At 45.4% G+C, this 14,249-nt stretch overlaps 3 protein-coding genes across 4 annotated transcripts in view; 2 read left to right on the top strand and 1 right to left on the bottom strand.

The window, feature by feature from the left end:
- Positions 1 to 12,478, top strand: part of taf1c (TATA-box binding protein associated factor, RNA polymerase I subunit C) — a gene marked incomplete at its 5' end in the record, with an annotated part of 17,902 nt that extends 5,424 nt beyond the window's left edge. The window contains 5 exons of the mRNA XM_079234881.1: positions 3,658 to 3,786; positions 4,436 to 4,634; positions 4,737 to 4,874; positions 8,862 to 10,204; positions 11,487 to 12,478. Of these exons, the coding sequence (XP_079091007.1) occupies positions 3,658 to 3,786; positions 4,436 to 4,634; positions 4,737 to 4,874; positions 8,862 to 10,204; positions 11,487 to 11,702 (2,025 nt within the window). The 3' untranslated portion in view covers positions 11,703 to 12,478. The remainder of the gene's footprint in view (positions 1 to 3,657; positions 3,787 to 4,435; positions 4,635 to 4,736; positions 4,875 to 8,861; positions 10,205 to 11,486) is intronic.
- ccni (cyclin I) overlaps positions 11,824 to 14,249 on the top strand; it is a 27,054-nt gene continuing 24,628 nt past the window's right edge. Inside the window, exon 1 of the mRNA XM_079235382.1 lies at positions 11,824 to 11,938. The gene's annotated coding sequence lies outside the window, so the exon portion shown is untranslated. The remainder of the gene's footprint in view (positions 11,939 to 14,249) is intronic.
- Positions 12,600 to 14,249, bottom strand: part of ccng2 (cyclin G2) — a 6,900-nt gene continuing 5,250 nt past the window's right edge. For both annotated transcript variants that reach the window (XM_079235385.1, XM_079235386.1), the window contains one exon: positions 12,600 to 13,652. In XM_079235385.1, the coding sequence (XP_079091511.1) occupies positions 13,523 to 13,652 (130 nt within the window). In that variant the 3' untranslated portion in view covers positions 12,600 to 13,522. The remainder of the gene's footprint in view (positions 13,653 to 14,249) is intronic.

Genomic DNA, 14,249 nt, shown 5'->3' with positions numbered 1-14,249 from the left:
CATATGTTATAAACGGGGTTGTAGATTTGATACGGCCTCTCTCAATTCATGCTCAATATTGAGCTTAGATCTGTTTTTTTATTTTGAGAAACGCAACAGCAGGAAAAGACGAGCTCACGGAGCTCACTGCGTCGCGTCAAATCGCGCATGCGCAAGCGTAACCTGTTAACGGCGTACCGTAACCATTTACCCGAAAGTACAGACATTTGTCCATGTATTTATTAATGACCTAGTTTTATATCCTTGTACTTTGTACTTTTGTAATATGTGAAGCCAGCAGCTCATTGTTGGTAGAAGACACAAGCACTTTGGCTCGTTTCACCTCCTGCTCCGGGTTCAGAGAGCTGCTCCGGTGCGAGGAGAACTCCGGTTGCTCCTCACAGCTGCTGTTGCATCTTCACCCTGGGAGCGCTTAAAACGCAGATATAGCGGTCTGCTTTTCACGCGACATATTTTTCGACGGTCTCTGTCCGCTGCTGTGTGCTCAGTGCTCACCTGTGTGCGCACGCACGTATCTTTGGGCAACGGGGCGGAGAGGTTTTGTGTGTGTTTTTGAACGATGACAAGTCGGAGTGAAAACAAACCAAAATGAAATTGTAACGAGGCTATTTTTAAAATGTAGGGAGTAGAAAGTACAGATATTTGCGTGAAAATGTAAGGAGTAGAAGTAAAGTCGTCTGAAAAATAAATACTCCAGTAAAGTATAGATACCCAAAATTTCTACTTAAGTAAGGTAACGAAGTATTTGTACTTCGTTACTTGACACCTCTGCACTACGCTGTAGTCTTCAACAAATCAGATCTTTAGTTTGACAAACTGGGCGGATTCTTTGACGTTCAGGCCTGCGAGGTGGCGTAGATGTATGATTGGTCAGCGGGCCAGCGTGACCATTAACATGCACAGCGCATGTTAATGGTCAAAGGGGCACAAAGCTACTAGAAACTTCGAGCTGCTACCTAGAAGCTACCTTGCTGCTGGATTTACTGATGACTTGCTGGTGGATTTTACTAATGACGCCTTTCACACAGAGGATTACGGGCATGTGGTGAGTTAAATGCTTGCTGTGTTACTTAAAAAAAAAAAAAAAAAAAATCTGCATCTATGATCTATTTAATCATACACAGTGCTTTTGTTGCTGCTGGTCAGACAGCTGGAGGGGTGTGTGTGTGTGTGTGTGTGTGTGTGTGTGTGTGTGTGTGTGTGTGTGTGTGTGTGTGTGTGTGTGTGTGTGTGTGTGTGTGTGTGTGTGTGTGTGTGTGTGTGTGTGTGTGTGTGTGTGTGTGTGTGTGTGCAGCGCTGCAGTGTTTTAATGTTGTTGGCAGGTTGTTTGGTGGTTATTTGCACAACATCGTGAGGCGAGCTCTGCGTCATGTCAAAGGGATTAACATAGCCCGATGATTCCAGCCACGGGTGGTGCTGGCTGGAGGTTCTGTTGGAGGTTCTGCTGGAGATGCAGATGGGGGTGCTGCATCTGAGAGCGCAGATGGCGCTGGAGAGGCGGAGGGTGCGCTGTTCACAGGGGCGCGCGCGGCGCATTTTGTGACTTTACAGTTGCTAATATGGGGAAATACAAAATGGTAAACCATATGTGTCTTGGTGCTTATAAGGTTAAAACAGCTCTGCAGGTCGGTCCACAGCGTGTGACCTCCATGCCTGTAATAGTGCAAAGAAATGTGAGCGTCTGCTGTCCACACATGACAGTCTGTATGAACGCGCCGTGTAGTGGGCAACGCGCCGTGTAGTGGGCAGCGCGCCGTGTAGTGGGCAGCGCCGTGTTCAATACATGCACTGGTCAGACAGGAACTCCCGGGACACTTTTTTTTTCTTCCCCAGTCTGCATCTGATGTGGACACACGTCATTAAAGGCCTTGTTCTAAAACCTAAAACACTAAAACACTGCACTATGGTAGTTGGCCTATGAAAATCCATCAATTAGCCGCATCGTTGTAAAAGCCGCAGTCTCAAAGCCTGTGAAAAAAAGTAGCGGCTTATATGCCGGAAATTACGGTACATTATACATAATATGGCATATAAGTGTAATATTACGAAGTGAAATGTAGTAGTAGCAAAACAATATCCACTATAATATAGCATATTGTAAGTATTAAGTCTCCAAAAATACTTGGCAAGAGCACCGTCGCTGAGCTCCACTGTTGCCGGCCGCTCAATGGGACCGGCAGCGCAATCTGAGCTGCTATAGCCGCCGCCGGGTTCCTCTGCGTTATCTCCAACCCCCTCTCCGCCTTTCACACCAGCGTCCGCTCTGCTCACTCGATCTGGCTCGTCGTTGACAACGACCTGCAGCCCATACTGCTTCAGGAAACGGACTCTCTCTCGGGGCTCTGGACCATCAGAGGAAGAGTCAGAGTACACGTCCAGCGCTCGCTGCTCCATCTCTGGCGTTTCAGTCACGAACCCCGGCACAGCCACGTCCTGGGTCGGTCCAATTACGCCCTCATCACTCGCCGTGTCTGATATGACCGGCTGCGGCTGTGGCGGTCGAAGCCGTTGGGCCGTTTCCACCCCCGAAGTCATGGCTTCTTTTAGAGCCATTTCGTCCTCTGCTGCTGGAGGTTTAGAGGCGTCCTGCTGCTCCGTCTCCAGGGTCTGGTAGAAAATGTCCCCCGCCTCGGTCAGCTGTAGGATACAGATGCACTCCTCGCCACCGCCCTCTATTCCTCCTCTCTTCTAGGTCTGGACAAGTCAGACCTAGTGACCAAACGAAGAAAGCACAGCCTTAACATATGATACACATGAAGTAAGAGTTGTGAGCAGTGTTCCCTCTAAGCTGCGCGTGTGCGCGGTTGCGCAGGCCAGTCGAAGTGGCCGCGCAATAGATTTTTCAGACCGCACAAACAATTTTTTTTTTTCAGGGGTCAAAAATATTTTTTGCGCGAGTGTTTCTGAGAGAGGAGTGAGCCATCTCCACAATAATAAGATCTTTGATCTAATGTGTCGAGTCTTCTTGGCCAATCAGCGTCCCGTTTCTTGACATGCGCTCTCTGTACCTCTGCTAGCGCTCTGCCTCCGTTAGCACCCCACATTCCCGCTGTCGCCCTCCGGGCGCCAAGAGTGAAGCTCGTCCAGAACGCCACATGAGCTAGGGCCGGCGCTGTTTATGCTCCTCTTGGCGGGCCCTGCTCCAGCAGTTATAGGCTACCATGGCGAAAAGAAAGGCAGAGCAGGTGCCCCAGAAAAAAGTCTGCCTAACGTTCAAACATGAGTGGCTAGATGAAATAGTCCAAACTGACACAGGTAGGATGAAACTTTCAGACATATTTAAATATGAAGAATATGAAGTTATTAAATTGTTTATACAGGCTACCTAAAAATGACACCATGTCAATTTAATAGGCCTATAATTATTGTTAAGCACTGCATTAGCATTTTTCTTTCAATGAAGTTCCACTTTAATGTTGTACCTGCTGAGAAATGACTAAACACCTTTGATACTTTTATTTTTTTTTTTATATATATATATATATATATATATATATATATATATTTGTATAGTGTTTAGTGTTTCAGCTTCTTGACGAGTGACGTTCGCTTGCAGCTGTTCGTCACTGCACCCCCCTTCATTGACCACTTTATTGCCTTTGTAAAAGCCTTGTAAATAAACAGGCACGGTATTAAACACATTACTCTCCCCCCCAGGAGAGTCCTGTCTCGAGTCACACTCTATTTCATATCAATAACACTTCGGAGTGTCGCAGCGGGGAGAGGCTCATCCTGTCCCGATACCTGGGAGACGTCCACACCTTCCAGCATCTTATCACCACTCAGGTAACTTAAAGAAGGGGCTGACTTTATTTAAATGTTTTGAATAACTCGCCTGTTTGAATTAAAGTTAGGTAAAAACGAGGGCCTGGACAATTTTTAGTGACAGATGGGTGCTGTCTCAGGTCGCTCACTGCCGGATATGTCCTCTGCTACGTCACCGGGGCAGCTGATGAGCCACCACTTTACCTTTACAAGATGGCGTAGCCGGAGCCGCCCATTTTGAGCTTCACAAAGGCTCTTCCAGAACAGTCTATGGCTCAAACCCACAGGACTTAGTTTAACATTCTAGTAGAAGTCTCCAATGATATCAAATATCTCTGGTGGATTTGAGGAAATGTATCCAACATTCAGGACGTATAGAATAGTTCCAATTATTGGAATCGTGCAGTACTGGCTTGTTGGCACTAGAGGTCAGGGGTTCTCACCGGTGCATGTTTGGAGTTTCACTGCAGGAGAGAAAGCGAGGTTTCAAAACCCAAATTGCATGGCTACTATAGTCAAAGGTTAAAAATGTGAAGATTAAGGAAGCAGCAACTATGTCTATAATACAGAGAAGTCTACCTGAGCAAATAACCTAGTCACTCTCCCTCTGTGATTGAAGTTAGAACATGGTCGACTATTTGTTTTCTCTCTCTCTCTCTCTCTCTCTCAGTACTCGGCTTACATTATGGACGAGCGATTCCCCTGCTTGCCCATGCTCAAGTGGGATCACATGATGCGGTCCCCACCCATGTTTTGTCAAGCTGTTTGCGGCTCCGCCTCCCCTGGCTCATCAGTGGGCGGGACTAGGACCACCAAGGTGCTGTTGGGCTCCCAAAACTCTCAGGAAATCACAATGCTGCAGTACTCGGGTCAGTCGACACAACAATTGAGTGTTAAATGTGCTGCATGTTTCGGTGTGACTGCTCCTTTGTAATGTGCGTGTGTGTTTGCGTGTGCGTGCGCGCGCTCAGGTGGCAGAGTGGAGGCCTCTTCCAGTCGAGGTCCTCTTCAGGCGCTGCTCAGACCCAGGGACAGTCTGAAACACCTCCCTGTCCAGATCCCTCACCGCCTGGACCTCGCCACCAGCAGGTTGTCCTCACCTGCTGCAGGTACGGAAAGACGACGACGTGTGTGTGTGTGTGTGTGTGTGTATGTGTATGTGTGTATCGGTCTTCAGTATCAAGCAGGACTTGCAATAATACTCTCAGAATCAGCTTTATTGGTCATGTGTTTTTACACATACATGGAATTTGCCTCCAGTTTCACGTAGCTCTCATTGTACATATATACTGTGATGTCTTGAGTAGGGACCGGTACCTACCAAAACGCGACGTCGATTTCAGTGCTTCCTTCCGGTGCCTGAGCCGATTTTAAATACTTTTTTTAAACTACTCTGATGAGTCAGTCCTGGCAGCAGCTAACAATAGACTACCGTTTGTATAGCTACAGCAGCTAGCTAGCATCAGCCTTTTAACAGAGAAAATGCCGAAAGGTAAAAAGTCTGGCTGTATTTCGCAAAAAAAGATTCGAACAACGTGCGGCAAATGCAACAAAACAATTGCGTGTACGTCAGAGCGGAGTAACCGCAGCTGACCGGCAAGAACATCGGCTGGGAGCTCTGCAGAAGAAGCACTCGAAGCCGCGACACTAAGTGAGATTAATAGGAGACGTGTTTGTTCATTGGTTCATTTGGTGTTTGCCGAACTCAAGAGCAGCTCCATCTGGTTCAGAAAAGCTCTAACTACAGCCAATTACATTTTTAGCGCTCTTGTTGAAGCGCTGGACCGGGTTGGACTGGACCCGTGCTGTCAGTGTGGCTACAGACGGTGCACCATCAATGTTCGGGAGAAAAACAGGCGTTGTGACGAAATTCAGTACACGTTGCAAATGAAGGATAACGTTTTTGGACATTTCACTGTATTTTTCACCGCGAGGCATTGTGTTGCAAGTCGTTAAAAATGGATCAAGTCATGAAAGTGGCGTTACAAACGCATCACAAAGCAAGGGGATCTGCAGAGGAGAGCCCAGGCAGATAAACAGTAGACTGATGACAGAATTTTTGGTCTTTATGTTTCTAGTTTATTGTAGAAAGACCTTTTGAAAAAAGAAAAATGTACACGTGGAGGTAAAATCATTAATCAGGACATTTATTCTTCGAAGAAGGAACAGAGTCAGAATTAGGGCTGCAACAACGAATCGCTAAAAATCGATAAAAATCGATTATCAAAAGTGTTGGCAACGAATTTCATTATCGATTCGTTGTGTCGATGGGATTATTACGTCGGGCAATAAGTCGCGGAGAAGAAGAAAAAAGAGCGGAGCAGAGCAACTGGCCGGCCAGCGTTTCTGAGATCGGAGTGAGACATGAGAAAAGCTGAGGTTGTGATGTTCTCAAAAATAGAAGATCTTTGACAAGTCGAGTCTTGGCCAATCAGCGTCTTCATGTTCCTCAAACTTGTTTTTAATGGAAGCTAGTCAGCTTGCTATTGCGTTAGCTAACGTGTTTGGTTGTGTATTGTCGTTAAAGTTGCGTTATGTTCCGTTACAGTTCAGTCTTGCTTGTAAAAAAACGTAACGTGATGAAACATGCCGTCACCCCCCGGTCTGGTTCAGTTCACGCTGTCACTCATTAACGTTAAACCGGCACACCGGCGGATCTGGCTGCAGGTTTTTTTTTTTTTTTTTTTACTCAAAGTAGAATGAAGCAAATCACCTAGTTGGGCTTAGCCAACAACGTGACGTCGTGGTCATAAGAGACCCAGAATGAAAGAGTTTAAAAAAGAGGACGCTCTATATGTAGCAGTACAGCTTCCCTCTGTCCCAGTATTTCATACATATTGATAAAGCAGGGTATGTAAATGAAGCCTCTGGAGGGATCAATTACAGTAAAAAGGGCTCATATTTGGCAGATGTAAAGCATAGATGTGTATGTTTTTAGTGTTAGTCCATTTTGTTGTTTTAATTAACAGCTCAGGGATGTTCAAGGAGCAACCTGTTTGTGCACTTTCTGAAGATGTTTTGCACTGTCACTTCTGTTTTTGAATAAAGGGTTGGAAATGAACGCTTTTTTTGATAAAAACATTTTTTTATCCGATTCATCGATTAATGGAAAAAAATTATCAATCAATTAGTCGATTATTAAAATAATCGTTAGTTGCAGCCCTAGTCAGAATCACAACATGGTATGTCAATTGCGTATCCTGGACTGCTCAATGAATGAGCAGAGAGTAACCTCTTAAATACATTAATGACACAATCACAGAAGCTCTCATCACGTCTTTAGATTCGCTTGCATCGGCATGGTCATATGATAAGAAGGAACACCACGTTCTTCAAACAGACATGTAGGCATCCACAGTCTCAAGACTCTATCAGAAGGTCACTGTTAAAGCATATGTATGTTTTAACAAGAGAGTAGGTCAAATGCGAAGCCACAAGCCTTTACACAGTATATGATTAATAATATGACTGTGAAACAGTACTTGTTTAAGAGTAAATATGTTTTTCTTCTAACAATAGGGTTTATCATCCAAAAATCTTCACCAATGATTTAAACATAGAGAAATATATAGCCCCGAAGCTTCAAATCCTTTTCGGTACAAATAGGAAGAAAGCCTTAATGCTTCACAAGGCTTTATCCGCCCATCCCTAGTGCACAGATCAAGACAAAGTTCTGTTTTCAGATTCTTCTTAACAAAAGTTAAACTTGACTCCAACAAAAAGTTGTTGGACAAAACAAACACAAGTAGTTTTCAGGTTCATTGTCTTTAACGTAATATAAAAACTCCCTTTCTTCTCCTCCACTCCTGTCCATTGTTCTCCCTCACACCAGCTCTTCACAGGATCACCATATATACACATGGTCATTTTGGGGGCAAAGTATTCCTTTAAAGATTAGGTTATAAAAAATTTAGACTTATGTAGGGAGCGGAGCCCCCTGGTGGACAAATTACACCTGGTGACCAGCTTGTTACAAGAGACTACAGATTTTATTTTGTAGGGTTGACATAATACTCACAACCAATGTTCCCTCTAATTTTTTTCAGCTCTGAGCAAAAAAAAAATTTTCTGAGCGCACATTTCAGCACTGTGAGCAATTCGCAACTACGCGACCTGCCGAAAATGACCACAAGCCAACATAACATTTTAATGATGGTGTTTTACCAGTCAGTTTAGTTGAACTTAAAGGATCTTTGTTGAACTTCAATAAGGGGAGGTTATGACTGGTTCACTGGTTATGACTGATAATGAGATATATATATATATATATATATATATATATATATATATATATATATATATATATATATATATATATATATATATATATATATATATATAAAAAAAAAAAAGTATCAAAGGTGTTTAGTCATTTCTCAGCAGGTACAACATTAAAGTGGAACTTCATTGAAAGAAAAATGCTAATGCAGTGCTTAACAATAATTATAGGCCTATTAAATTGACATGGTGTCATTTTTAGGTAGCCTGTATAAACAATTTAATAACTTCATATTCTTCATATTTAAATATGTCTGAAAGTTTCATCCTACCTGTGTCAGTTTGGACTATTTCATCTAGCCACTCATGTTTGAACGTTAGGCAGACTTTTTTCTGGGGCACCTGCTCTGCCTTTCTTTTCGCCATGGTAGCCTATAACTGCTGGAGCAGGGCCCGCCAAGAGGAGCATAAACAGCGCCGGCCCTAGCTCATGTGGCGTTCTGGACGAGCTTCACTCTTGGCGCCCGGAGGGCGACAGCGGGAATGTGGGGTGCTAACGGAGGCAGAGCGCTAGCAGAGGTACAGAGAGCGCATGTCAAGAAACGGGACGCTGATTGGCCAAGAAGACTCGACACATTAGATCAAAGATCTTATTATTGTGGAGATGGCTCACTCCTCTCTCAGAAACACTCGCGCAAAAAATATTTTTGACCCCTGAAAAAAAAAAATTGTTTGTGCGGTCTGAAAAATCTATTGCGCGGCCACTTCGACTGGCCTGCGCAACCGCGCACACGCGCAGCTTAGAGGGAACACTGCTCACAACTCTTACTTCATGTGTATCATATGTTAAGGCTGTGCTTTCTTCGTTTGGTCACTAGGTCTGACTTGTATCCAGAAGAGAGGAGGAATAGAGGGCGGTGGCGAGGAGTGCATCTGTATCCTACAGCTGACCGAGGCGGGGGACATTTTCTACCAGACCCTGGAGACGGAGCAGCAGGACGCCTCTAAACCTCCAGCAGCAGAGGACGAAATGGCTCTAAAAGAAGCCATGACTTCGGGGGTGGAAACGGCCCAACGGCTTCGACCGCCACAGCCGCAGCCGGTCATATCAGACACGGCGAGTGATGAGGGCGTAATTGGACCGACCCAGGACGTGGCTGTGCCGGGGTTCGTGACTGAAACGCCAGAGATGGAGCAGCGAGCGCTGGACGTGTACTCTGACTCTTCCTCTGATGGTCCAGAGCCCCGAGAGAGAGTCCGTTTCCTGAAGCAGTATGGGCTGCAGGTCGTTGTCAACGACGAGCCAGATCGAGTGAGCAGAGCGGACGCTGGTGTGAAAGGCGGAGAGGGGGTTGGAGATAACGCAGAGGAACCCGGCGGCGGCTATAGCAGCTCAGATTGCGCTGCCGGTCCCATTGAGCGGCCGGCAACAGTGGAGCTCAGCGACGGTGCTCTTGCCACGTGGAAACGTTGGCTACAGAAGAGTCGCAGGAAGACGCCCCGTCCATGCTGCCCACAGCACCTCACAGTCAAAACCGAAAACCTCCTCCTATCGCACAATAAGGCGAGAGATCCGACAGAAGAAGAGGAGGAGGACCGAGCGCGGAGCCTACGGCGCGACCTGAAAGAGTGCATGTCCAAGCGCTCATTGCTGGTCCACCGTGCCATCTCCACCCCCCTGCAGGCTCCAGGCGCAGTAGCGGTGCCGGACGAGGTGGACACAGAAGCCTGGAGGGATGAGGTCAGCCAACGCCTGACCCTCGCATGGCAGGGCGAGGGGGCATGGCGAGCATGGTGGGAGGAGCGGCTGGGCCTGAACAGGGAAGAGAAGGTGAAGGCTCTGAGGGGGAAGAGGAGGCGGGAGAAGGAGGCGAAGAGAGCCGCGGGCCGACGCCTGGAGTTATCCGGGAGCTTCACCTCGTCCGTCAGCTTCCAGTCGGGGCTGAGCGACTTCTCCGACTCGACAGGTTGGTCCTCCGCGGCGGACCGGGGGGCGGCGTCAGACACCGACGGCAATCTGTCCCAGCCGGAGGGCTTTTGGGAAAGCGGTATGACGAGGGTTGCCACGCCTCGCGGTGCTGAGCTCGAGCAAGCCAACCAGCAGAGCCCCAGCAGCGCCCTCGCCCTGTCCCAGACCCCGAAGCGTGAATCCGCACCGGCCAATCGGAAGGGACCCGAGTGGGCAGCAGCGGACTACCTCAGCGCTCTGTTTGCACCACAGGTAAAAGGAAGGTGTTTAGTGTCGACGCAGAACTGGAACAAGAAATATTGTCCATGTCAGAGTAATGCTTGCTGTTGATCGAAGCCATGCTTTTTATTAGGGTCCGAGCACTGACGACATCGGTCCGGGAGGACCCTATTGAAAATATGACACCGAAGGATATCGGTGTCATATTTGTGTATTAAAAATGGCTCTCTAGCACACCCTAGAAGTAGGCAATGCCCCTTAGCCAGTATGTCCGATTTAGTTGAAATTTGGATATGTCCAACTCTGCCTGCTATACAAAAAAGCCTCTCAGACCCCTAAACTCCGCCTCCCAAAATGTTCCTCCTCCATTTAGTATTTTAGGAAAAACATGCTGGGTTCGATTGATACCAAACTTGATGTCGATCATTATTGGACATATATCATTCCCCATTCGATCGCCATTAGCCTGGTGTCACCATTTTTATGCCATTTCACTACAAGGGCGCTACAGTAAAAATAAAACAGTTTTCAGCATTTATACTTTTGCAAACTCCTCCAAACTTAAAATTTGGTCAAGGTGGTCTTTAGACCTTTGTGATGAAAAGTTATGAAAATGCTGGGTTGAACGAACTTGATGTGGCGTGGAGCCCATTTCACACCATTTTGTGCGGTTCGCTATGTTGGAGAAAGTTGTTGTAACTCCAAGGTACATCATCCAATCTGCCCAAACTTTTTTTTTGTTCATGCATGATGCTGGTCGAGACCTGAGCACATGTACATGAAGAAATGTTCACATTGTCATAGCGCCACCTACTGGCAAAAGGAAATGACACGTTTTATACAAATAAAATCGATGTAGTCCTCCGAGCCAGTTGACCAGATGGACCTCAAATTTGGTAGGAAAACCTTAATACACTGCTGATCCATTATCATGAATATTGTGAGTTTTTGTTAAATGCCGTTGCAACGCATCATTGCCCCTTAAAAAGGAAGCTGATTGTTTAGTGCCCTGGGATGCTCAAAAACTCATGGAACTTTGCAAATGTGTCATAAGTGATGGAATTGGCCGTTAAAAAATCACCTGAATAGTGCCCTCTACAAATTTCAAAAGAGCAGCCCCAGCACTACGTATCCCCTAAATATATGAACTTATGAATAAACATGTATCAAATGGAGACTCTTGGCACCATGCTCTAAACCGTGCCGGAAGTTGGCCATTTGTATTTCTGTGTAATTTCTTCGCTATTTTTTGCCCATTTCTAAGCAGCTCTACAGGGTGTTATGTGTAACTCCTCCTCCCCCGGTCTGTTTCTAGGATGAGACCTTGCAGCCCGACAGTTATTTCCTAGAAGAGGAGAGCACCGCGCACCACCCAGCTCCACCCGTGGCCTCGTCCTCCTTTCAAAGGAGCCTACGGCTGGACCTGTCGCAGAACGCCTCCCTCCGGTCAGGTCTCTCCCAGAGCTCACAGGGTCGACTGGGGCCGCCACAGGCGTCGCAGCTCAAGAAGAAGTCTCGAATGGGATTTTGATCTTCATACGGAGAGTTTGGCGTACGCGTCGTGTTCTGTGAACCAAAAAGAGGAGGCCAGACTGACCCGACTCAACTAAAGAGGAACGGTTTTCTCTGCTCATCGGCCTCTTCTGCTGCCTCAGGATTAGTGGAATGGAATGCAAGCTGTCCGTATCGGTCGGAAGATAAACGGACTGCATGTCGGAGTGATCCCGAAAGATGTCTGGCCAGAGAAGACTTGACTGCATTTGGTAGGTGTGTGTGTGGGCGTGTATGTGTGCGTGTGCATGTGACATTCCTCTGTGTCACTGGCTGATGGAATAGAGAAGTTACCTTGGTCGGGTGGTTCTTAACTGAAGGAAGGAGGGCAAACCAACTCTTGTTAGTGTGATCGAGGAGTTAGAATGTGACATTAAACAACGATGGATGGTTCGAACAAAAGGAAGAGCTCTTATTTGGTGGAAATAGAAGGAATTATTCATCCCGTTGCTTATGGTGTGAAAATAGACGACATACAATAGTACTAAAATAACTTGCTGATTGTGTGTTAAGTAAAACGTTATTTTTACTGAAAATTGGTTTTCTGCTTTTCACAGAACTCATCCGGTTGTATTTTTACTTAAATAAATGAGGCGTGTGAAGTAATTAAGTTTGTTTCAAAAAAGTTGCGACTTATGCGAAAATATTAATTGCATCATTTTAATTTAGAAAGTTCCCCCTAACAAAAAAAATCTGCTGCTGAAGTGTCATTCGACCCGCCCTGTGATTCCTGAATAAATATAATGTTCTCTTGTCTGCATCATTTAGTTCTTTCAGTTTGTGTGGGGGGGTGGGGAGAAATGTATCCAACCATGATGGAATAAAGACAGTCAACAGATAAAAAAATAAGATTTAAAAAAAAAGGATTTGAGACTTTCTTCAGTACAGGTGACAAAAAGGGAATAAATAACATATCTACAAAGAACTATCAACATTTTTTTTTTTGTACATCATTTACAGTTTTACATGTTTTTGTATTAACGTTTTTTTTTTTTACAGCCGTCAGCATTCCTCTGTTCTAAACGGCGTTCTCAGTTTCCAAACACCAAATGTTTTTTAAGCTACATCCTAAACACGATCTACTTCTAAATTAAAACCAGGGTCATACGTGCACACATCCAAACGCACATTCCTCTACAGCCTTAGCTGGGGGGTTAGGGGGCGTCTGAGGTTCTCATGTGAACCGTCTTTTCCCCTACACTCCCTTTGAGCAAGGCACGTCAGCCTGACTGAACGCCAGCTCTGAACACTTTGACACGTTAGCATCCCCTCCCCTTCCAGACAAACTCAACACTTCACATGAGATTTAACAAATGAAAGAAAAATAAAACTGCAAATGGAACTCAACTACAGAAGGTGAGAGCAGATGTGCTCACTAACCGTTTCTTACTTTTCAACTCTGTTATCCAGAAAATGTAGAGGGTTCAGGACTTTTACATCTCGATCCCTGACCACAGCCGTTCTCAGCTTCTGTCCACAAATGAGATTATTCTTACTCTTATCAAAAGCATTTATTCTATGAAATAAATACGACGTTTTGGCAAGTTATCTTTTTGATAACGTAAAGTCTGCCTGCTCGGAGCCGCACGGCGTCAACCAAAAGCTGCGCGTCCTTAAAATCTTGCATCCTGGAATGTGAAGTCTCAACATGCACCAACACATCTACAAACTAAATATCTATCAGGAAGAGATTGGACTGCTCAGCTGCCATTTTGTGAAATTCTTTCAGCACCAGAGCTTATTGAACAATAAATTAAAGACTTCTGACAAAGAAGTTAGAGGGCAGGGGATAGGGAGGCGTTAGTCGTGGAGGTGTTGGCAGTGTTCTTGGCGACGGAGGTGAAGAGGGAAGAAGGGCCCTTCGGAGTCGCTGCCCAGAGAACTGCTGAGAGACTCCTCGCCTGAACTCATGTCCTCACACGAGTCCTCGCTGTAGAGACACACACACACAGGGGCGTCACATAAACGGGTCAAACACACACACACGTCTCAAATTACGTATACGTAACGAGCCAAATTACGTAACGAGACATACGTCATATATCCTTGTGTCCTTAAAATGGACTTTGTTTTTTTTAATAGACTATAAAATGGGAATATTTCTAATGCATACTGTGATATTCTTTACTATCTCAGGTTCAAACTGCACCATCTTTTAATTAAATAAATTTCAGGGGTGATGGTGGGTCCCGCAACCATACCAGTTGAGAACCACTGCTCTAACGAGTCCACCGTCGAACTTCATGGATGCTTGACTTGACTCATGATGTTAATATGCATATTGAATACTGCTGACGATATCAACAAATGGATTAGTCGACAAACCGAAAATTGACTATTTTGCTAATCTTATCGTTTTGAATGATCTTTTTCAATAAAGGACATTGTAAGTTTCTTCAAATAAACCATAAGTTAAAGTAAATTACAATTTTAAAAAAGTGTAAACAAGACAAATCTGAAGATTGAAGTTGGTCATAATTTCTGATGGTTGAAAGAAATGCAACTAGTCGGGAAAATGATACTGACT

The sequence above is a fragment of the Taurulus bubalis genome (assembly GCF_910589615.1).
Source record: "Taurulus bubalis genome assembly, chromosome: 19".
Classification (NCBI taxonomy): Eukaryota; Metazoa; Chordata; class Actinopteri; order Perciformes; family Cottidae; genus Taurulus; species Taurulus bubalis.
The sequence above is the reverse complement of the archived record's forward strand: the minus strand, read 5'-3'. Positions and strand labels throughout refer to the sequence as shown.